This window comes from Symphodus melops, assembly GCF_947650265.1.
Source record: "Symphodus melops genome assembly, chromosome: 10".
NCBI lineage: Eukaryota > Metazoa > Chordata > Actinopteri > Labriformes > Labridae > Symphodus > Symphodus melops.
In genome coordinates, this window is record NC_136700.1 from 9,286,246 (window position 1) to 9,310,156 (window position 23,911).

The 23,911-nt window shown below is 38.7% G+C and overlaps 2 protein-coding genes and 1 long non-coding RNA gene across 4 annotated transcripts in view; 2 read left to right on the top strand and 1 right to left on the bottom strand.

The window, feature by feature from the left end:
• Positions 1-200: 200 nt before the first annotated feature.
• LOC306829990 (extracellular calcium-sensing receptor-like) lies at positions 201-3,875 on the top strand (the record flags this gene model as incomplete). The annotated part of the gene is made up of 10 exons (XM_079353207.1): positions 201-343; positions 484-787; positions 993-1,079; positions 1,182-1,289; positions 1,407-1,573; positions 1,728-2,205; positions 2,313-2,543; positions 2,655-2,778; positions 2,882-3,354; positions 3,435-3,875. Exons 1-10 carry the CDS (start codon positions 285-287, stop codon positions 3,873-3,875), a joined length of 2,472 nt encoding a protein of 823 aa, XP_079209333.1. The 5' UTR covers positions 201-284.
• A 6,714-nt stretch (positions 3,876-10,589) lies between these two features.
• LOC306830652 lies at positions 10,590-13,161 on the top strand. The gene is made up of 3 exons (XR_013779999.1): positions 10,590-11,340; positions 11,442-11,569; positions 12,740-13,161. It is a non-coding gene; the product is annotated as an uncharacterized lncRNA (long non-coding RNA).
• Positions 13,162-18,528: 5,367 nt separating this feature from the next.
• Positions 18,529-23,911, bottom strand: part of LOC306830666 (neprilysin-like) — a 33,425-nt gene continuing 28,042 nt past the window's right edge. For both annotated transcript variants that reach the window (XM_079354257.1, XM_079354258.1), the window contains 8 exons: positions 23,796-23,899; positions 23,409-23,467; positions 23,174-23,293; positions 22,746-22,879; positions 22,264-22,329; positions 21,189-21,284; positions 20,769-20,845; positions 18,529-20,685 (listed from right to left, as the gene is read on the bottom strand). In XM_079354257.1, coding sequence (XP_079210383.1) covers positions 20,586-20,685; positions 20,769-20,845; positions 21,189-21,284; positions 22,264-22,329; positions 22,746-22,879; positions 23,174-23,293; positions 23,409-23,467; positions 23,796-23,899 — 756 coding nt within the window. In that variant the 3' untranslated portion in view covers positions 18,529-20,585. The remainder of the gene's footprint in view (positions 20,686-20,768; positions 20,846-21,188; positions 21,285-22,263; positions 22,330-22,745; positions 22,880-23,173; positions 23,294-23,408; positions 23,468-23,795; positions 23,900-23,911) is intronic.

Sequence of the window (23,911 nt, forward strand, 5' to 3'; positions counted from 1 at the left end):
GGTTATCCAATCACTTTTTTGGTATGCAACTGTATTGACAGGTATTATATGTTTATATGGTGAATTGGCATGAGGGAGTGATGAATCACTTTTAAGTGAGATCCAAAATGCAGAGTCTTTCATGGAAAAGGTACCACCTTATTTTTTTGAGTCTCCTATTGTATGTGACCAACTCCAACCAAGACCAGAGCCAACAATGTGATATTATCCAAGGTTCAATTTCCTTACCTGTGCTGGTAAAAAATGGGGATATCACCTTGGGGGGACTCTTTTCTCTTCATGATATGGTGGAGGAGCCAAGTCTATCCTTCACCTCTACGCCTCCTCCAACTCAGTGCACCAGGTAAACTGTTTACTTTTCTTCAAATTTCTTTAAATTGGAACTGTTGATAAGACAACCATAATCTCCTGGCTCACAATTACAACAGTGTTCAATATGTAATGCATGGCACTTTGCCTCCATCATGTTTTTTCTTCTACCAGATTTAACTTTCGGACATTTCGTTGGATGCAAACTATGATCTTTGCCATTGAGGAGATCAACAGAAAGGGCAAACTGCTCCCCAACGTCACACTTGGTTATAGGATCTATGATTCATGCAGTACACCCCACCAGGCTTTGAAGGCAGCCATGGAGTTAATGGGAAATGAGAAAACTTTAATGGTTGAAGAAGCGGCACATGGTATTGGGACATGTAATGGTGCTGTACCAGCAGTTATAGGGGATGGAGGCTCTACTCAATCTCTCGTTGTGGCCCGTTTCCTGGGAGTTTTCCAGGTTCCACAGGTAAAACCGTTGTAAATTTTCTACTTCCGTGTATCAGAGATTCAGTGTAAAAGCCTCTGGGGAAATAGAGATTACATCCTACTTTGCTTGTTGCAACAGTTGTTCATTGCACTTGGATGAAAAACAACAGCCAGTATATCATTTTTCATTGTAATTTACTGTAAATTTAAGAGTGCACTAAATTGGCCAACTTTCCTCTGTCCAGGTCAGTTATTTCTCCAGCTGTGCCTGTCTTAGTGACAAAAATCAGTTCCCTGCATTTTTAAGGACAATGCCGAGTGACTTTTTCCAAGTAAGAAGCAAAAGACATTCAATGAGATGTATTGAAATGTGACAACCCCCATGAAACTCTGTCAAAGATTCTCTTCCTCTCTTTGTATATGTCCACCGAAAGGTAGATGCGCTGGTACAACTTGTCAAGCATTTTGGCTGGACTTGGGTTGGCGTGATTGCAGGAGATGATGCCTATGGCCAAGGTGGTGCAAACATTTTTGCAGATGAGGTGGGTCAAGGACCTTTTTGAAATTAATTATTATTTTGTCAATTTTTAATATGAAACTAATTGAACGTACTGTAAATTTAGATTAGTTGTCATGTTCCTTGTCTATTGCTCTTTTAGGTTAGAAAACTCGGTGCTTGTATTGCCCTCCAGGAGATCATCCCAAAGAACCGAGCACAGGTTGCCATTTCATCCATCATTTCCAAGATCCGCTCCTCTGGGGCTCGGGTGATCCTTGTGTTTGCTGTTGAACAAGATGCAGCTGCCTTGTTTGATGAAGCACTCAGGCATGATATTTACCTTGAGACTCTATCATTATAATATGATTTTAATTCTGTGTCAACATTTGGTTCTCAAAACTTCTCACTGATTTAACTCTCACATGTTTTTAATCCCAAAAATTGTCAAACAAAATGTCATCTACATCTCTCTTGAATTTAGAGAGGAGCTCACTGGCATACAATGGCTGGCAAGTGAGGCTTGGAGCACTGCCGCTGTTCTCTCTACCCCCCAAAAATACCATGACATCCTCCAAGGTTCAATGGGATTTGCCATTCGACGAGCACACATCCCAGGTTTGGAAGATTTTCTCCTTCGATTGCACCCATTGAACCCAGATGCCCTGGAAGATCCATTCTTGATACCCTTTTGGGAAGAGGTGTTTCAGTGCAGCATGGGTGTACATGCTAAAGGTCAAAAACGTAATGATGAGGGTAAACCTCCATGCACTGGAGAGGAAGAGCTGCGGAGTGTAACCAATATCTATTCAGATGTGTCACAGCTAAGGATTTCTTACAATGTCTATAAAGCAGTGTATGCTATTGTTCATGCACTCAAGGCTATGAGAAGCTGTGTGAAAGGAAAAGGGCCATTTCCCCAGCAGACCTGTCCAGATGTAGACTATGTACAGCCATGGCAGGTAATATTCCAAATGTCTAATATTTTAGTCTGGAATAAACACAGTTAAAGTAAGACTTCAGTTTTATCTTTTGATGTTGTAAGATGATTTGCACTTTCCCCCAATAGCTACTTCATTACATAAAACAGGTGGAGTACTTGAACTCTTTTGATGATGAAACAAAGTTTGATGAGAATGGTGACCCTGCAGCCATTTATGACCTGCTAAACTGGCAGCTCAAACCAAACAGGAAAATGGAGTTTGTCACAATTGGCAAATTTGATGAGACAACTATTATTGGAAAGCAAAAACTCCAGATTCAAGAGCAGAAAATAATGTGGAATGGCAACCAAACCAAAGTAGGGATCTTAATAAAATGAACCCAAATGTAAATAGCATTCTATAGGCTTACATTTTAATTGTCAGACGGTGTTGTGACCAGCATAGTATGCATTTCCTGTCCTAATTAGGTTCCTTTGTCAGTATGCAACAGCATTTGTCCCCCTGGTACCCGGAAGGCAATTAGACCTCACTTCCCTATCTGCTGCCATGATTGTGTGGTGTGTACAGCTGGGGAGATTAGCAATCAGACTGGTGAGAAAAGGCCAACTGCCCATAATATTTTTGAGAATCTGACAATTGTTAGGGAATCAAACCATTAAGGAATTATTAAAAGTTGTCTTGTCTTTCCCTTTAGATGCCATAGAGTGTGTCCGCTGCCTTCCAGAGTTCTGGTCCAACGATGGGAGGACAGCCTGTATCCCCAAAAGAGTGGAGTTCCTCTCCTATAGTGACACCATGGGCATCACCCTGATGGCTATTTCCCTTATTGGTTCCTTCTGCACATGTGTTGTTGTCTTCATATTCTCCTGGCACCGAAACACCCCTATTGTTAGGGCAAACAACTCCCAGCTGAGCTTCCTGCTGCTCTTCTCCTTGACCTTATGCTTCCTGTGTTCTCTGACCTTCATCGGGCGGCCCTCTGAGTGGTCTTGCATGCTGAGACAGACAGCATTCGGCATCACATTTGTTCTCTGCATCTCCTGTATTCTTGGGAAAACTATTGTAGTACTTATGGCCTTCAGAGCAACAATCCCAGGGAGCAATATGATGAAATGGTTTGGGCTTGCCCAGCAAAAGGCAATCATCACTTTTTGTACACTTGTCCAGGTAAGGACTTTTAAATTGTGAATTACTTGTCGTAGTTAATCATTCCAATGTCACAAAAATTAATTTGTATTCTGGTGCAGGTAATCATCTGTACAGTCTGGCTGGTTGTTGCTCCTCCCACTCCACACAAACTCATTCCTCGAGAGAGTGCGATTGTCATTCTTTTGTGTACTGAAGGTTCACCTGTAGCATTCGCTCTGGTCCTTAGCTACATTGGCCTGTTGGCCTGCCTCTGCCTTCTCCTGGCCTTCCTTGCAAGAAAGCTCCCAGATAACTTTAATGAGGCCAGACTCATCACCTTCAGCATGCTCATTTTTTGTGCTGTGTGGGTAGCCTTTGTTCCCGCCTACATCAGCTCTCCAGGGAAATACTCCACAGTCACAGAGGTATTTGCCATCTTGGCCTCTAGTTATGGACTTCTCGGATGCATTTTTGTCCCAAAATGTTATATAATCTTACTAAGACCAGAAAAGAACACGAAGAAACACCTGATGTCTAAAGGTTCCACTGACAAATTTTAGGAATCCATGCTTTTATATGGATTTATGTTATTGTCTTTGCCAAGATATAAAAGATTAATGTACAATTTGTGCTAACTTCAGTTCAAAAGAGACTATATTTGTAAACCTCATGTCCTTGAAAATGATAATTATTACCACCAGGTGGTAGTAGTGTGCTTTTCATGCCCATTGCAATCAAGCGATGGGCAACCATGCTGTCACACAATTTTATTCTTGTCTACAATTGTTTGTTTATTGTCTTCTGTTTGCACCTTTCAAGTTACAGATCTACTTCAACCTTATTAAATTAAAAGATAAGTAGAAATCAAGACAGACATGTTAAAGAAGAAACATAACCCTGCCTCTAATCCTTACACACAACCATAATTGTCTTGAATCAAATCGTTTTATTGTTCGAGCAACATAACACTCCTTTGACGCTCTCAGTGATTATGTAAAAGACAGCTAAAGGAAAGATCTGAATGAGATTTGGCAGCAGTGTCCATGCTGATTTGGCCATGAGCTAGAATGATGAGGCCCAGAGTCTCTGAGGTATGCTGTGGAAATCCCAGCTGTCATTGGTTAATTAAATCCTCATACTCCAGAGGCCTGTACATACAAACATCACGCCTGGCAGTTCCCTACAATAACAAACTAAAAACGTCAGACATTTTTCCCCGCTGTACACATCTGCTTTCAGCCTAACATTGATTATCCAACACTGATTGATCTGTTGTTCCTCCCAAGGCGGGAGAATAAATTGGAAGATGGAGAGACATTGTGTGTCCGACGTCCAATTGGAAACAGACAGCAGAAAGAAGTGTTAGTTTGGGGGGCAGATAGCCAGAACTGTTCTAATTCTGCATTTACTGTCAACCTTTATGTCTGTCCAGTCTCCTGTCAGAAAAAAAACAGCCGTTTGATTTATTTCTTTACAGTGCACTGTAATTTATTTAGAAATAATAATCAATTGCAGCACTATTTATATGTGCAATATTTTAGATACATTATTTTTCAAATTGGAATACTTTTAAAAAAAGAGACTGATTTACATTTTGTTTCAGTAAAATTGAAAAGACCATCAGAATGATGAACTGCTCACAGAGATGTGAGGATGTGTATCATGGCTTAGCCAAATGCCTGTTTGGAGAACAAGTGAAGAATTCGTAAAAATCCTTTGTAGACACACTTAGTATTGCTGACAGTGTATGAATAAACACAAGAAAAACACTGAAATATGTAATGAGGGCATGACTGCTGCTGACATATTTACTAAATCTTCTCATCATGGTGTTTTTATATGAAGCTAATGATGACCAGATGTTATCCATTGATGATGCGTGGGTGTTTACCAAACAAAAGAAAGAGGAGCTGTAATACAAAATCATTTGTCATGAATATGAGGTAACTTATGTCAATTCGGGGTGAAATGCAGTGCAGGCGATTATTAGACCCTAACTACAGGGATGAAACAATCACACAAACACATTTCTGGAAAATTCAGCAGCCATGTTGTAAGTGTTAATTTTAAGCAAGCTGTAATGATTTGGTTGTTTTGACAAGTGTTGCTTCAACTTAATGTCCGTTTTTCAGTAAGCTCTTTATGTAGTTATTAAGGAGATATTCTGTTAATGACTTTCTGTTAGTCCTATTGAAAATCCACTTGTGAATTGTATTTGGCAATTATTACACTTGAGACTTTTCTACCCACATCAGTTTAAGTGTTTAAGGAATTAAGGAGGGTAAATTCCAATTGAAGAAGCAGTAATTGCCAAATTACATCAGTTTCAGTCAGACAAGGGCTATTTAAGTGAGTTTTCAACACAACCATTTTAGAAGAAGGAGAAAAAGATGTAACATATCTGAGCCATGATTGTCTAATTACACCACAATAAGCAGGAAAGGGTTATTGAAGAAAGTGCAAACTAAAGGATAATACATTGACAAACAATAAAATATTCACAACTAGAGCATTATACCATTAAGCAAAATATAAATTAGTGAATATTTGTGTAACTAACTCTAAGGGGACCATAAAGTTGAATTAATAGTCCCATAGCCTGAAACACAAGAGCCTTTTAACACAGCTGTAGGGCTATTGCATTTACTATTAGGTACAATAAGTCTGTTGCACCTGTCAGAATAAATTGCGCCAAATGCACCATCATTGCCATCAACACCATTAGAGGGCAGGAGGGAAAAGGGGTTTTTGGTTGAAAAGTTAAATGCAAAAGTCGATGACTTGTCTTTGTATAATGATAAGGCTACAGTGCTAGTCGACTGATACATGTCTTTCACAGATTTCTCTTTTTCTCTTTTCACTGTGATGGTGTCTCTTTCAGCATAATCCTGGGTGTCAGTCATTTCTCTTCGGGTAGCCTTTTCTCCAGCTTTCTTTCACCTATTATGTAGAGAAAGCCAAAGTCACAGAGGATGGACACCATAGAAACTGCAGTAAAATAATGGTCTCCACCATAATAGCACCATTCACTCAGGCCCATGTGGTTGCCTTCATAACACAGGACAGGGAATGATCCTGAGAGCTCAAAAATCCTCCGAATGCGAGGAAGCTGCAAAGATTAGGGCTTTTTTTATGTATGGAATGAGTCACTATGCTAATCTAATACAGAAATCAGATCCATGTTTGGGGTTTCTAAAATTGGAGTAAAGAAAGTGATGAAAGGATGCATCAGAGAGATGCAGAAAATTATCATGCTGAATAATAAATGTGAGATTGAAAAATTATCACATTGTGCAAAGCAAATACACATCCACTGTCTCATGACTGCATGTTTATGATGAGCTGCCAGGATGGCACCACCATAACCCATAAGCTGCTACAGTATAAGGAATACATATGTTTATTTCCATCTATGCAGACACTGAAATATTCGTAATTTTCTTGAGATTTATAAGCCTTTCTGCATTTGTTTTTTGCAACTATCTGGCCATCAGCTGTTTTTAATGTGTTTCCTTTAGACTTCAGAAGAAAAATAAAACACTTTGAGGCAAAGGTACAAGACAAAAGCCTTTAACTTGAAGCAAGGGGGAAAAAAATCTCCTCTGCATCAATATACTTCTAGGAGAGCTAATGGTTTGGGGCACAGAGGACACCCAGACAGAAGATCAGCATGCTGATGTTGTCAGGGGGTTTCCTTGCTAGGAATGAAGAAGCGAGACTGGCCACAGGCCAATTAGACCAAAAAAGAGGAAGTCCCAGCACAGAGCCCGTAGCACATTAAAGAATGACCGTGGGTCCCTTGTTGTCAATGATACCTCTTTTCGCAGGTTGAATTGGTGCCAGGGTCAGCCACAGCACAGAGATCAGCACCTCTATACAGTAATTATTCACTTTTGAACTCAGATCTCCTTTACCATGGTGCAGATAGAGAGATCTGATACTGTCACGAAAACATGGTGAGCAAGGCATACAGTACAAAGCCACCTTGGAGCTGAGCTTATCAGAAGCACACATGTAGTGTCAGCAGCATAAGCATAAAACAAACATCTGTGTTGGCAACTTCTACCTTTAAAAGTAAGGGGACGCTGTGATAAATTGTGGGGAGGTTAGCAAGCAGTCTGAATTGAGTGTGGTGTTGGAAGTGCTGTTATTTTGAATGTGATGTTAATGGATGAGGAAAAAGCAAGACATTGGACCATTCAAATAGAATGATCAAACAACGTGACGTTATCTAATGTTACCTGGGAAAGTACTACACATTACTGTATCAGAGGAGTGTGTCACTTGCAAAGGAAGGTGTTGCCATTGTCAGTGCTTCTCCAACAACTCTGGTGATGAGGATGGCTGTTCTATGATGTCATTGTTAGGAAGAACAATATAACATCTTTTTATATATCAGAGGCAGAGGAGAGGGACGACAACAGAAAAAGTTGTAAAGAAACTTCTGCACATTGTCTACAGTTACACATTAGAGATCAGGGACGACCGCGAGATTCCTTAAAGAACAAATACAAATTTTAAAATTAGACATTACAAATGTAGTTTAATTTTTCATAAAAACCAAATAAAAAATGAATTAAGTCTGTACATGGCAGCAACAAGGTGTTTGTATGTTCATTCAGTGCTGAATTCTTTACATGGAAATTGCTTGTTATCTGCTTCTGGCCTTTCTTATAATGAAATGTTATAAAATCATTTTCATGGTTTTTAGGGGTTTTATTCTTTTGAGTTGCTCTTTTGTGTGAGCAGTCTTTGGTTAGGTCAATTCTTGCATTGCTCTGCGTTCTATGCCTTAACCACGTCCAGGGACAGTATGGGTCCCCAGTCTCAGGCACCCTTATTTTTGGGTTAGGAGCTTGAACGTTTGGGAACCCTAGTCTGCTGTAGGCAGCACTAATATATTTTGCCACATTTCTGTTTTAGACCTTATGTACTATTAATTAGTAATTTGATGGAAGGTTCTAAGTAGGCCTCAATGTTTTACATATATGCTTTGTTAGGATTAACTATAAATGTATGTTTCATTTTTATGATGCGCATTTTTTGACTTCCATAACCACTTAGGATCTGTAGACTCCAGGCCCATTAAGTATTTAATGCATGCAGTGTTGTCAGGATAGATTTACATTTGATGCAGTGTTTACCTTCTAGTGCAAGCTAGATGTTTCAAAATGTTTCAAATCAAATGCGTTACAGAGTTTGAGTGCAGGAATTTCTTTTTTTAATATTTGTACTGCAAGAGCAGAAATGTAACTCCGGGGATAACTGTGGGGTTTTAGTCCTTGAAGTACATGTTCAGCTATGACTGAGATAGGTACAACTCAGAGGCACTGAGTAATAAAACAGAAGCAGACACAGTGTTTCCCCTACCATTATATTAGGGGGACAACACTGAATTGAGTCCTGGTTATCAGTCCTGGAGAGATTTGATTCTCTTTCACAAGATTCTGCATTATCTTTCAAGTTGTTTGCTAACGTTAATTGTGGCAAAACTACTTTTTTTTATATAATTAACAAGTGTATAGCCTAAGTTGTTCCTAAAAGGTCCAGAAAAATAACACATTAATGCTTTAAAATCGTACCTTTTCCAGGAGCATTATCCTTCTCACTCTGAAATTTCACTTTAGCCCCTGTTGCTTTAACAGAACAGGGATTAGGCTCACCATTGCTGCATATCTTGATTGATTAACTTTACCTGGAATAGACTTTGCCATCAGCTGGCGGGGCTCTCCCCCAGGCAGCAGAGGAGCAGATCGCAGATATGCATAGCTGAGAAAGACAGGAGCACAGCAAGGGGAATTAAAATGAAAGACAAAGTATAAACTGCATTGATCAGTTGACAGATCAGGAGTAGCACAGGTCAGAAGAAACCTCCTGTGGTGAGATACAACACATTTTGTGTTGTATTTTATTTTTGCACAGAATACATGCTGCTCCGAAGTAACAGGTACGGATGCTTGAGCAACACAGAGGTTATACAGGTCTCCTCTCGCCACAGCAATGTAAGGAAGATTAAAACAACACAATAGATAAACAGAAATCACTGCCATGTGGGAGGGAAATAGGATTGCAAGAGGAGAAAATGTGATTCTTATTAAGGGTGAAAATAGAAGGTACAGTCATTTGCAGATAACGTTAATGGAGCAAACCCCAGGTGTACTCAATCAGAACACCAGGGATAGCAGTTTCAAAATAGATGACGCAGATGTAATTGTCCTTGTCTTAATATGAGATAGTAGGGCTTTGGCAATAGTAGTTCTCTTATTATTGCACTTGCTGTGAAAGATCATACAAAACACCTGAGCACAGTTTGGTTTTTTGATTGTCATCAACAACCACACTCTCAGCGGAGAGCAAGAGTTGGGTAATTGCACATAATCATGCAATCAATTTGAACTCATATCTCTCAGACTCCAGTATACTTATGATGTTGATGACTATATGTGGGTGTCTGAGAAAGTTGATGTAGAAGTACAAATAAATTAGAGAGGCCCTTTTTAGGGGTTGCAGGGTGAAGTACAAGAGCTGTCATTTTCAGTAGCAGACCCTGTCAGTGACAAGTATTCATCCAATTACACCCTGAGTGTCCACTCTCTTCCGCTCTCTGTTTTTTCTCTTCCTCTCTTTCTTCGTGTGCTCTCTCTAGACCAGCTGATCTCTCTCTTCCTCTGCTCTTATCCTTCAGCCTTTGTTAGCTCTTAAATAGTCTCTAGTAATTATAGCTTTTTCCGTCTCGTCTTCTTTTTCTTTCCCCTCTAACCCTCCCTCTCCCCTGCTCAGCCCTCCTTCTGAGCTTGAAGTCTCTTGTTTGAAAGTGTGTGAAATACACAGTGCAATAAACCACATTTGAGTTTAGAGAAGGTGATAGTAAGCAGGCCTGGAAAAAGAAATTCCAGTGATTCCAATCCTGTTTTCCCTCTGTCTTTATGATAGGCTATGCCAACTTACTGCTAGGTGTATCTATCTATAGAAAGAATAAAAAATGCACATAGTTTAGGTGACGATTATTTTGAAGCCCATTGATGGTGGTCACCATATTGGAGATGCCTGATTACTTTACCTAACTTACGATTAATCTAGACACAATAACATCAAACATTTGTGTATCATTCTTAGCCTGAATATTAAAAAAAAACCCATATTTTTTTAGTTAGAAAAGACCACCCCCCCAAACACACACACACACACACACACACACACACACACACACACACACACAAAGCTTTTAAGAAGAACTTTAAAGTCTGAAGTTAACTTCTACAGTGAAAATGAGCATTTTAATATGGCAACCAATGGGGATTGCTTTGCTTTAGGAGCCAGCCCCAAGTGGACAATTGATGAACTGCAACTTTTTGCATTCGCTTCATTGTTCAACAAGTGAGGCTTGCTTAAAACTCATCCTTTGGACTAATGGCAGTTGTATCAATAATCAACCTATTGGAAGGAAAGCAAATAGGCACATTTTCCCACATTACTCTTAACAACTAGGTTCTTAAATAAGTCTATGCTTAAGACTGATCAAAATTTCAATTCAACCCTTTAGTCATGTACATTTCAAGCCAAAAAAGGAATTCATACTGTCCACTGAAAAGTTTTTTTTTTTTTTTTTTTCTGAGCCCTCATTCTGACCTAAAAGGAGACACACTTGAATCTCTAGAGACACATTTGCCAGCCCCAGCTGCAGAAGCTTCTCCAGGGGGGATACTGGGAGAGCTGCTGCAGGGTCTAGTGCAGCTGGGACCAGGTCCATGGAGAACAGGACGTGACAGGAATGGCTTTACCTTCAAAAGACGAGGGGAAATGTAAGTTTCTGTTAGTTATAACACTGTTGACGAATATCGAGGAACAGAGTTAAGTCAGATGTGAGCTTTGAAGGGCGAGGAATGGATTTCATTCCAAGTCCATCAGACAGGTTTTACCCCAGGTTGCCGGATGCCAGTATCAGCACTTCACAGCATGGAGCCTGGCTCTGCACCAATAACAACAAGGTGATTTGTGTACAGAGATGTGCCATATCCACCAGAGGTAAGAAATCCACATTATACCCCAGGAATTATCCCCATCCTGATTAAATTGAGCTTTCCACTCCTTACCATAACTTTGTCATCATTTTTTTTATTGTTTAGATGTGGGTGCACAAGCCTCTTCCCAAAAACTCTTCCCTGTTTTGCTCATCATAGGATGGATTGCTGGATGCACAGCTGTTGTCTACTTTGTCTTCTTTTTTCCTTGGGAACATGATCCCGTCTTTAAAGTATGTACAATGCTCTTATGATACTAACATTAGGTGAGTCCTTTACATAAAAATGTGTTTGTATGCCGAAGTTCCTGTCATTTTTCATGTAATTTTAGCCAAGCTAGCAGCAACGTTATGAAGATGGCAATGGTGTGCTGTGAGAAAGTCATTTTGTCCACCAATATGTACATTTCCTGATCTCCAAGTATGATTTATGAGGCCTTTCGTGATCACCAAAGCCTAGTGTGCCAGTACAACACTGATATTGATTCTAGTATGTGTTTGAATACAAATTTGACCATAGACATTCAATTGAACTGCATTTCATAGCTTTGATATCAATTCTGGCATTGCAAGAAAATCATACAATGTTGCACCGCTATATTTGATTAAATGAAAAATGCAAAATTCTGCCGCCCAATACTGTCCCACTACCTTCATATTATTTTATTCCACTGTAAGCCTCTTTTCTGGTCAATTTACTCCAATATTTTGACCCTCATTCAAGCGCCACTGTGAAGAGTAATTATAGAAGTGACGCAGTAGGACAAATTGAAAGGAAAATCTGTGAAATGTGCTGTATTTTTCGTAAATTAAAATACTAAAATCAAGCACCTGCGATTAGATAACTCCTTCACAGCAGTTAGACAGTGATATATTGTTGCATCAATATTTTGTCACATGCCCATTCATTTTTCTGTCAACCTAAACTCTACTTTATATCTCATCAAATTTGTATATGCTAACACAGTAAGCTTTAATGGGAAAACAGGTAAAGATCATAATTGCCTCTGTCAAGATTGCCCTTGTTATCATGGTAGCATGCTGGTGTTTGCATGTAACTCAAAGCATCACTTTTCTAGTTCGATGCCTTGTAGCAAAGATTGTTTATAAGATTAAATTCAAGCGGTCATTACATAGTCCTTGGTGAAAGCAGCTCTAAAAAAATCATCTAAGTTCCTATCAGCAATAACAGCCTATTTGAACTTCACAGGGTAAACTCCACCTATAACTAAATCCAATCAAGTCAGTCCATCGAAGCACATATAAGAAAAATAGTGGACTGCACCAATGCTATTACTTTACCAATAAAGAAAAACATTGCTCATTTCTCAAAATGTACAGCCGGGCTTTAGCTTCAGCTTGTGTTTTTGTGATACTAATGGATTTTTTTTTTTCCATCTGCAGAAAAAAGGTGTGCGAGGAAGAAATTGACTCCTGAAAATATGGTCCCCTGCAAGGTGACACGAGGAAAAAAAGATCTCTATTATGTTTTGGCATAAATTTAGAGTACTATTCATTCTGTCAACTGGTTTGAGAATGCTGTTGTAAAGGATGAATCTCTGCCAAGGTCCAGTGGTAATGTTGTGCTCTGAAGAAAGTTTTTTTTTTTTTTTAACATGCGTAATCATCTGTCCCATCGTTAATTAATAAACTAAGCATTTATCAGTTTTTTTCCCTTTTGATTTATGTAATACTTCAAACAATCATCTCTGCACTGTGAATAACAACTCACTTAGTCATCATGCATTAACTCTACCGTCAAATAAAGACCATAATGAGAACACACAGTTTCTTCTACTGACAGTGGCAGATGTGACACATATTAGTATTTGTATATCGGGGCTCTTTTATTCATCCCAGTTGTGCTCTTGAAAGCCTGAAAAAGGTGTTACAGAAAAGCATGGATAGCTGCGTGTGTGTCCCCTCAGTGTATTCATGTCGCAATACTGGGCATCAAAAGTATAGGGTGTTAGGACTAGCAGTGTCGTTGCCATGGCTACCACAAGTCTCTCTCTCTCTTCTTCCTCTCTCTTTTTTTTTTTTTTGAGTAGTCCTGAACTGTCAGAGGATGTGAGCAGAAAACAATGCACAGAAAATTAGGTGGGGACTTGAACTTTCGTTAACTCTTTTAATTGTTATTTGCAGAGACAGCCTTGAGGGATCTTTTGCTCATAATTTGTTTCATTATGTAACATAAGCCCTTGATGAACTGTTTTGCTTTCAGCACATCACTGAAGTAAAGATTAAAGCTTTATCATGCACTGGCTGTTCGATTTTGACCAGTGTTTGGATTCCAGCTTGAGGTAATCAAACAACAAATGTTTGCCTGACATGTCAGCTCATAGCTTGCCACTACAGTGGAGCCTCCAATTCTGTAATAGCAGCGCCGTCAGCTTTAAAGAGCATTTCGAAGTCTGCCTTTAATAACAGGGAATTAGATTGTTTGGTTGTGAGAGCAGGTTATGCCACATCCACTTTCCAGTAAGCAAGAGGTTTAAGCCCCATAAGCCTGCAAATACCAAATGAGCCCAAACACTCGTTGTTATGTCAAACATGTGCTCCAGATGCCAACATCTCTCTGACAAGGTAATGACGTTTAGATGGAAACTTTCAATACCACAGCAACACCGTATGATTAGCAGAAACACGTGTGATCCAGCCAACTCTTGCTCACACATGTGCAAGAAGGCAAACATGCTAACACAATACTTTTTTTTTCTGTCATACATAGCTTGTACCAAATACAAACTCCATGTTTGTTTTAACCGGTGGAATAATCATGTGTTTGGCTATTAACATGCACAATCTGTTCAATCAGTAACATCCCAGCCAGCATCAGTTTGGTTTTTTCTGTTCTCAGATAGATCATTATGCAGGTACACCACATGGTTGCTGTATAATAAGATGTTTTCCAGATGTGATACATTTACTCTGTGTCTACTATTCCATTTAGATTAAAGTAATGCTACTCATATGGTGACAATATTGAAACTATGTGGTTTATGCCCTGGAGATACAGTAGATGTTCTTTCCTAGGATGAGGCTAATTGGTGTCACAAAAAGTGTAGACTGTGCTAACACACCACAAACATGATACATGCGAGTGAGTTTGTTTTTTATTTTATTTTATTTTATTTATTTTATATTTAATTTTTAATTTAATTTAATTTATTTTATTTTTTTTTTGGGGGGGGGGGGGGGGTTAGTATGGGTAAATTTGTTTTTCTTGTTTCCTGGGATATTGGTCAAAACAGCAGTACTGCAGGTGTTTGTGGATGTAGCTCCAGTTCCGCAGGTGTTTGCTTCTGCAACAACCTGGCCTAAGGCAGGTTGTTTTAAAGCACAGCAGTATTGAGAGCAATGACAGGTCTTTATTGGTCTTAAACTTGTTGTTGTGGCCACAAAAAGAGTCCTGCATGTGAATCTGATTTTCTTTCGGATCCGTGGGAAATTCTAGAGTTGGTTATAAATGTAGCTTGAGGCTAGAACCAACTGCACTTTAAAAGAAATCAATAAAAACCTCAAAACATTATTCGGATGTCGAAAGCCACAATTGCAGTAATGTGATTTTATTGTGTTTTAGCTGCTAAATTTTGATGTAAGCGTTGCTGATGCCAGGTCGGAATGTTAGGGGATAAACAGACTCTCAGAATACTCTCTGTTGATCATTCAGAACCAGAAAGCTTGCGTTTCTCTTTTTTTGAAAGACTTTTTTTTTTTCCTGTAATGATAAATTGACCATGCGTAATAATACAAGGCACTTCTTAATTGCAGTTATTATGGATTATTTCACCTCACAAAGGGGCGGAAATGGAATTCAAAATCAAGGCATAAGAGAAGCCCCACACAGTACTCCATGTCAAAGAAGTGACAAAAAAGTTGGTTGTATCGGCTAAACCAATTCAGTGCTGTGAACTTCATGCCTGTCCCAAACTTTCCGCACTTAATTAGGCTTGCAAACACTGACACTGAAATAAGATGTAAAAGTAATGAAACTTCTGCTCAAGAGGATCACTGGATAGTTTAATGGCTAAATCCTCTGCAACTGTATATACTCTTAATCAAGTGGGTGCCAAGATAAATGTTGTTTTGTCTCATTAAAATTCCTGGCTAAAGCTTTAGTTACCGGTATTTAAGATTTATTCCCCCATTTATGAGGGTGTTGAACTTCTCCCTGATGAAGACAGGTGCGCTGAAGAATGCTGGTCAAAGGAGACAAATAATCAAGGTTGTTGAATTATTCAAAGTGAGCTATCAGTAAACCAGATCATGTGTCTGTGAGTGCATTAAAGCAAGGGAATGTGCAGTTTATACTGTGGTGAAGATCCTATACAAAAAACAGATGGTTTATTTTAACTGCGTAAGGACTCTGTTATCCTTTATGCTGCTTTATATTGGCTATGCAAGTTAACTTTGGTATTTAATAAATCTCCTAAGGCTCTATTGAACAGCAGAGATATGTTAAACAACCACATGATGTCACTGTTTTACATTAATTATGGAAGGAGCGCATGTTTCTCTGTGAAACTATGAAGTGTTTATTCTGAGATAGATGAAGTGAAACATTTGTGTTACTAGTCATTGAAAACATTTTGGAAAATGTTATCATTACACATGAGTGTAAATTTATATCTTGGATACGCCTTTCTTTTTTCATCTTTTGAGTGTAAATGTTTATCACGATTAGATGTGTATTATTTATTATGTTTTATCTGAAGGCAAAATTGTATATGTGCAATGGTTCATTTACATACAATGTGAGCCAGAAGGCATCTTACAAGTTGTCCTGCTTCCCTTTCCGGCCTGTGCAATCTTATTCAAAGTAATCCGCTTTAAATGAGCAGTTTCGGCAGATGGCTGTTCAACATGAGTCTGGTTCTGCTCGAGGTGTCTGCCTCTTAAAGGATTTTTTTGATTGCCGTTTTAACTTTGCTAAATGTTGGTTCGTGCATGTTGGATTTATGTTGCATCTTTATGAAAGATATAACAAAGAGTAAGGTCTGGACCGGCTTTTTGTAAAGTTTCTAGATAACAGCCGTTATGAATTCGAGCTATGCAAATGTTGATCGATTGATTGAAACTGTAACAATTTGAAAAAATCTAAGACAAAGTCATTTCATTTTTCTTCTGTACGGGTGCTAAAAATACTATAAAAGCCACGTCAATTAAAACTTTTACAATAAGAACAAGAGGCCTTTAGCAATAAAAGCACAGTGAGAGTGCACTTTACGATAAGAGCTCTTTTCAAATCAAATGTGCAGTCGCACAGTGGCCATGCTAATTGCCCAGCTGAAACACTTTCTCACAAATGATTGGAATACATTATTTCCATACATTGTGCACATCATTTATAGGGTGCGCACACTTTTACGTTTGTTTCCCTTACCATGCATGCTTGTTCCCCACTGCCCCCCACTAAACACACGTTGTAAGGCATTCCAGAGGCCACAACCCTCAATCCACACACTCTCACACACACTACTGGACCCACTGTTAGGGTCACCCAAAGGTCACTTGAAGGAAAGCTGAGCTGTTAAATGACTAGAGGGCAATAGAGGGGTATATGATTTTGTGTTATGGCCCCAAAGCAAGGAGTAGTGTGGGTGAGTATCTAAAAAACTTGATGAAACGTTTAAATCACAGAAATGTTAATTATGTTTTTTTTGTTTTTTTTTTCGCTTTTCCAGGTGATCTTTCTCACTCTTGTGCTGTGTAAAAATTCCAAACATCACCTGTGCTCAGTGTTACTTCAATAATAAATCATTGACTGTCTGAAGTGTGCAAAGTGCAAAACACTGTGTTCAGAACGCAGGAACATGCTGAGGTGTTGTAATGTAAGCTGTGATGTTAGCAAGCATAGCTGCTAATGACAGGGAGGGTGAGACCACGAGGAAAGTGGGTGGTGTGAACTTTTCGTTATGTGCCTAAGTGCTATACAGTCAGGGAAAGCCAAAGGAGAAGCCAGGCTGTAAATAAGCAACTGAAACTGATAGAGGTGACATTGCATTCATGCACAATCAGACAACCTTATCTTCAAAATTAATGGAAGAAATTAGATCAAATGAGTAGCCACTTTAATGTTGTGAGTATGAGAACTGAGGTCTGTCATTTAAAATAAATCAATCAATACAACTCATCCTCATTATTGACTCTTTGTGAAACTCTTTACAGAGTATGACCCTAGAGATGTTGATAATCTGCTTCATTCATCAAAAGAAGGTGTATGTGTGTTATGTTTCTCTAGAGAAGTAAATAAATTAGAGGTCACAACCCCTATTTTTACTTTAGTGTATTCGTACAAATGCGTTTTGGGTCTGGCCCCTGTAACCCTTTTCTAAATCCTCCAGATGTTTCTCACCTTGACCATATTTTTAGTTTTTCTTCTTGGTATCCCTTTCCTGTACATCTTGTGCTTTATAATTCTCTTAGGCTTACTGATTTACTTCTTAACTCCCACACAGTTTTTTTTCCAAGTCCCTGTACATTTACATTTACCTTTCGAGTTTAAGTGTGCACAAGCCATTCTTCATTCTGTCAGAAAATGTGCTCGCTAGTTCGTTGCAGCTTTGGGCATTTTTATCAGTAAGCAACTTGGGAGAAGCGATAAAGATATTGCAAATTCACTTGTTTGCAACTGGCCTTTGACTGGCTTCACACATGAGCCCCCCCTCCCCTAAAGTGTATAGGTCCAATTAGTCCAATGCTGCATTCAAATTAACACATATTTTTTTCTTTTGTCTCTTAGGAAATTAATAAGAGAAAGTAAGCCCTGACATCAACTCTCCCCTCAAGTCAATGATAATGTATAGGGAAGAATATCCCTCAATAGTTAAACCTTCTTCAAGAGAGTCATAGACTGAACAGCAGGTAAAGGAAGAAGGCAAACTGCTCCAAAAACTCACCTGTTTGATATAAACCAGTTGTTCACAATCTAGATAAAAAGGCATCATTTTAAATCAGCAGGACCACAATATTATGTGCTTTTACTTTCTCATGCAGTGCACAATTAAAGTCGAATATTGAACGTTTCTTATTCTGAAGCTCACTGCCTAAAATAACCACAGACACTCGGGATGTAAAGTTACAGTTCTTTGTATCAGATAGATGACCTTGCATTTATGTTGCCAGGGGAAAAAAATCCTAAATAAAACACATAAACTCACAAACCCCATAACTCACATACAGGCTCACTGTGTTATTTAAAGTTTTATTTTCAAAGAACAAAGCTCCTCAAGATGATTATCAGTCATTATTATAAAGTATCTAAATACAGGCAACTGAGGTATATCTGTCTTTCTACAGGTGGAGTGATAGAGAGAGAGAGAGAGAGAGAGAGTGTGTGAGGCAGAGGCAGAAAAAAAAGCCTGAGGGAGAGAGCGAAAATGAGAAAGAAGGCTTGAACAAACAAAAGAGAAAAAAAAACACACCAGGAAAAAAAACAATGTATAAAATCTGGACGTGGCCGGTGTTGTACGTAGGCTGAAGAATTGTCTACTCTAGATCATCATTAGGCATCCTCCATTGCAGTGCTCCATGTATAAAAGGCAAAGGCAACATTTTCAACTATGAGTTGTCTATCACAGTCTTATACATTTTTTTTACATACAATAAAGCAATACAATACAAGAATTGTACTATGGGATCCACTGATTGCCACCTGCTTTCAGAGAAAATGTATGGTTTTTTGTAAAATTGTTTTACAAAAAATTGGATATAACATTGTGTTTTTGTGACATTAAAAGGAGAGCAGGCTAAAACGTTTTAAACATTTTGTTATAGAGTACCTCATCCATGTGTGAACTACACCAATCAGCTTTCTTGCCAAGAGAAGGTAGAGACTACATCACTCTAATATCATTATGTTACTTCTATAAAGGTCAGAGGTCAACCTAGCTTGCAGAAAGACTGAAACAGGGGGATCAGCTAGCCAAGCTCTGTCAATAACACACACATTGACACGTCATATTTGGTTTGTTTAAATAATAGGACATACTTGGAAAGATAAATACTCCCAAGACGTAAAGACTTTATATCACTATTGGGTTACCATACCACATTTTTTATGTGCTGATCACATTAACAATAATTAAAGTTTTAATTAGAGAGAGCAACGTTTTTTTACATTCCTTTTGCTAAGCTATCCTTCTTGGCAAGCATCTGAGGCATCCTCCTCTACCTTTTATCAAGGAAGCAAATTAAAGTATTCATTAAATTGTCAAACTATTCCATCAATGTTACATTTTTCTTATCCTTGGTTCTCTGGCCATTACATGTAGGCCTACATGTATATAAACTCACACACACAGTAGAACAACAGTTTGGTTGTGATTACAATGACAAAACAAAGAGAAACATCTGCACACCGAAGGCTCAGTGAATGTGGAAAAAAAGGTCTGGTATCTCTCGATTGTCAACTCAATGATTCACAACCAGCTGGCATCTAAAAGGTAGAAAAAAAAAACTTCATTTTGGTTTATTATGACAGACTGCTAATGAACAGCAGCCACCTGTCAACTGTAGTTAAGTCATTATGATAAATATAGAACAGTAGTGTGTATTATGTGTTTACGGCTAAATATTTACTGCTCTATTCAACAAAATAAACTCTGATTTTCCATAAGATTTGACCTATTCTAGTTCTGAATATAAACAAAGAATACATTATGGGTACATTGTTGAGTGAATCAGCATGTAGGCTAAAACCAGCTGAGTTTTATGAGAGTTTTTCAGCTCAGTCCCACAGTACAGGGGTTCAGCTCTGTTACACATTTATAAGTATGAGTGGGTGTGTGATGTATTCATATGCCAGTGGGTTTTAGCATTTGTCTGTCTGCCCCTTGTTTCCCAATTACTTGTATAGTTCCTTGACTGATGCACACTCACATACATACAGGCAGACTAACACGTTTTAATAAAACCAGGATGAAAATGAAAAGAAGAAAAATAAAACAAAGGGAGTGATGATATCCATTGAATAGCAGAATAATTAGTCTGATTGAAAGAACTACAGTATCAGAGTTGCAGAGACAGTACTCTTTCTGTCCGCAAGGGTACAGTCCACTGGTCTCCTCATAGGAAGTGCAAACTGCAGTTTCAGTCCACCAGCTCTGGTCAATCAAGTAAAGAGCTAAGAGGAGATTGCACTTCTATGTTGCCCCCGACAAGTGCCCCAACAGTCAGAGAGGGTGGGTATCGTAGGGGTATTGGGATAATCCACACCGTAACAGTCCCAATCCCTGAAATCTGTGGATCACCACACGCGGCAGGTGTTTTCAGGAACCATGTAGCTGCTTTTATTGCAGCTAAAGGTTTTGGCAAATTCTGGGAAATTCTGAAGCGAGCCAAGTACCCTGTGATACAAACCCAGAGGATTATTAGTAAAAGTTGATGTTGCTGATTAACAAAGCAAGATGGTAGAATTTATGGAATTTACCTGAATTTACCCGGACTGTGTACATCTACTTTAATAGAATTAACTGCTTGCTCTGGTCGATGTGTTCCACACCACACCTGAAAACAGACAAAGATTAGTTCATGCATCTATGCATCCATCCACCAGCGCACCCATTCATTCGTCCATCCAACCGTACATCAATTGATCCATCCATCCACCCAATCAATCCATCCACCATCTTCAGTCATCTCTTACACCATACCTGAAAAAAACAAAGCTTAGTAGACGCTCTATCCATCCATCCATCCATCCATAAAACAAACCCTACATTGATGGATCCATCCATTCATCCATCTGTCATTTCTCACATTACACTTGAAAACACACAAAGATTACAACGTACTCCATCCATCCACCCCTCCAATCTTACATCCAACCATACATGCATTCATGAACTACCTGTGCAAAGTTTAGGAAGAAGAGTTGATCATGGGAAAGATAGATGCCAGGCAGTTGTGGTTCCTCTCCATGCTCCTTCACATAGTTCTTATAGGCCTGCAGTATGAATCCAACGTATACATGAATTACTGTTATTTAAAATAAAAATAAAAAATGCTTAAAATGGCATTGTTGTTGTTCATAAAAACTGTATCATTAATTTCCCTCATAATATAATTTCTGTCTCATTGCTCTTCGACATTCACAGTCAAACTTGGAAAATATGCAACAAATCTAGCCCCATAAGAAATCTTTGTTATTGTGTTGTCTTTATCAGCATGTTCAATTTTTGAGGACACAACCATAACACCCCCCTCCCAAAAAAAATACAGAAAAAAAAACATGTATAAAATTGCAACAATCAGTATAGCCCAATGAACTGTATCAAAGCTATACTTTAGGTGGGAAATACAGTATACACATTCAAACAATAATGCAGTATACAGTATTTATCGAGCACAGCTCCTCAGCCCTCTCATTAAGACCTATTTCAACGATTTTTCCAACAACTTTTTGACTAAAATTTGAAGATTTAGCGAAGGGTTGTTAATTGGAAACAACAAAGTTGCTTCACCTAACTTGTCAAACTTTTGTATGAAATTAAATTTCAGTTTCTTGTTCAGCATTAAACTTCTGTCCTACAGTAGAGTTTGTTTCTGAGATCTTGTCATCCATCAATAAAAAAAAGTGTGAATAGCTTCAAATGACAACGCAAATAAGAATGTAAATGTAATATAGAAGATGATGTGCATAATGAATTATGTTAATTGAAATAATTGACATCTCTTTGCACTGAAATCTTTGAAAGCCCTTACTCTGTATACCTAAAACTACTGAAATCAGCTCTAACATCCTGTCCTCCCTATTTTTGTTTACAATAGCTAATGAGTCAGTCAGTGGCATGGCAAAATGACACATCTATTAATTTAAGCAAGTATAGAAGACAAAAACAAAGCACAGACTAAATGCCATTGTCTGTCATCTTTAAACCAGGACTCTTAAACCAAGTTTCTTTCTGTGTTTTCAGGCTCATTACCTGATACGCCTGTCGTATTCCCCCATTGTCAGCAATGTTCTCCCCGAGGGTGTCGTTACCATTTAGCTAGAGAGGGGACACAAGGAGAGAGACAACAAAGATTGTCAGGGGAAATAGAACCTCGGGAGATGGTGATTTTTCCTCTGTGTTACAGCAAATAGCAGAAATCACTCATTGGGATACAAGCTGTAATGTTCCCAGGGGATAAGAGAGGAATTGTTCAAAGCAGTAGGACAGGAGGAGAGATAAACAGAAGGAGAGAGATTGATGTGTCAGCACAAAGATAATTTCACACATATAAGCTTTCATAAAGGGAAACATGATGGAAAGGGATAGGCAGCCAAACGTAACTGGACAGCAAATACATGAGACCAAGAAGAAAATGATACTATTTGATAAACTAAACTAAACTATAAACTTAAACTATAAAAACATTGAAAATTAGGAGAAACTATTGACAAGGATTGTTTACCCGGACATACATTAAGTCCATTGGCTAGGTCCCAGGAGAAGTTGCTATACTGATTGACGATGCACTTGGACAGATCCAGGAACTTCTGAGTGGATTCAGGTGTCCACCAGTTCTTAAGGTCACCATCTTTATCATAATTCCGACCTTAAAAAGAGGCAAATAGCATGAAAGATCTCAACAACCACCATCTCATTTCATCCAAGACAGCATTTAAAATTGGGTCAATTACATATTTCCTTCTCATTATATTCACCTTTTTAATGTAAAATATCAAAAGTTTTATCGCCCAGTGAAAAGCAAGCAGATGGCCTTTCAAAACACGTTTTCTTCTTAAGTGGTACCAGGTACAGAAAAGGGAACTATATCTATCCAAATACCAACATTACTGACAAAATTGCCTCTGTGAGGATTAGCAAGCAACAGAGTGGAAAATCATACCATTGTCGTCAAAGCCATGTGTGATCTCGTGACCGATTACCATGCCGATGCCTCCATAGTTGAGGGATTTAGGCTGGCCTTTACTGAAGAAAGGCGGCTGGAGGATTCCTGCAGGGAACACTGATAGCAGGGAATAAAGAACCCAACTAAATTGGTTTGTCTTCACAAAAAAATGTGTATATTTTCACAAAGAAGTTGCTGCTGAATGTGTTTGCATGTGCACGTGTGAAAATACCTATTTGGTTTTTGCTGGATGAGTAGAAGGCGTTAACAACAGCAGCTCCAGTTACCCACCTGAAAGAGACAAGAAGGGTGGAATTACAGAATGGCAGAGTAAAATGCAACAATTCACATTCAATGAAAAATATTCAAATTAACCTGTGGTTTATAACAACAGGATAACATCAGAGTCCCTGCTGGAAGGCTGAACTGTGTCTATGAGTAGGAGTTTGTGTGGGAGAATGTGAATGCACAGTGCTAAATGCAAGCTAGTATGTCGGACCATAAGCATAAAACAATAATCAGGGATTTAAATACAATTGCAAGTTTACAAATCCTGCAAATTTAAAATTAGTTTGTTCACTGAGCATTGGTTTAACTCAGCCCCCTCGAGGGAACTTACTCCTCTTTGTTGACTTTGACCCTGAGTTTCCGCAGGCGCTTCTTCTGCACATGCTCCAGGTTCAGTAAGCTGTTTTCGAAGTACTCCTCTGCACTGTAGTCCAGCTAACACCAACA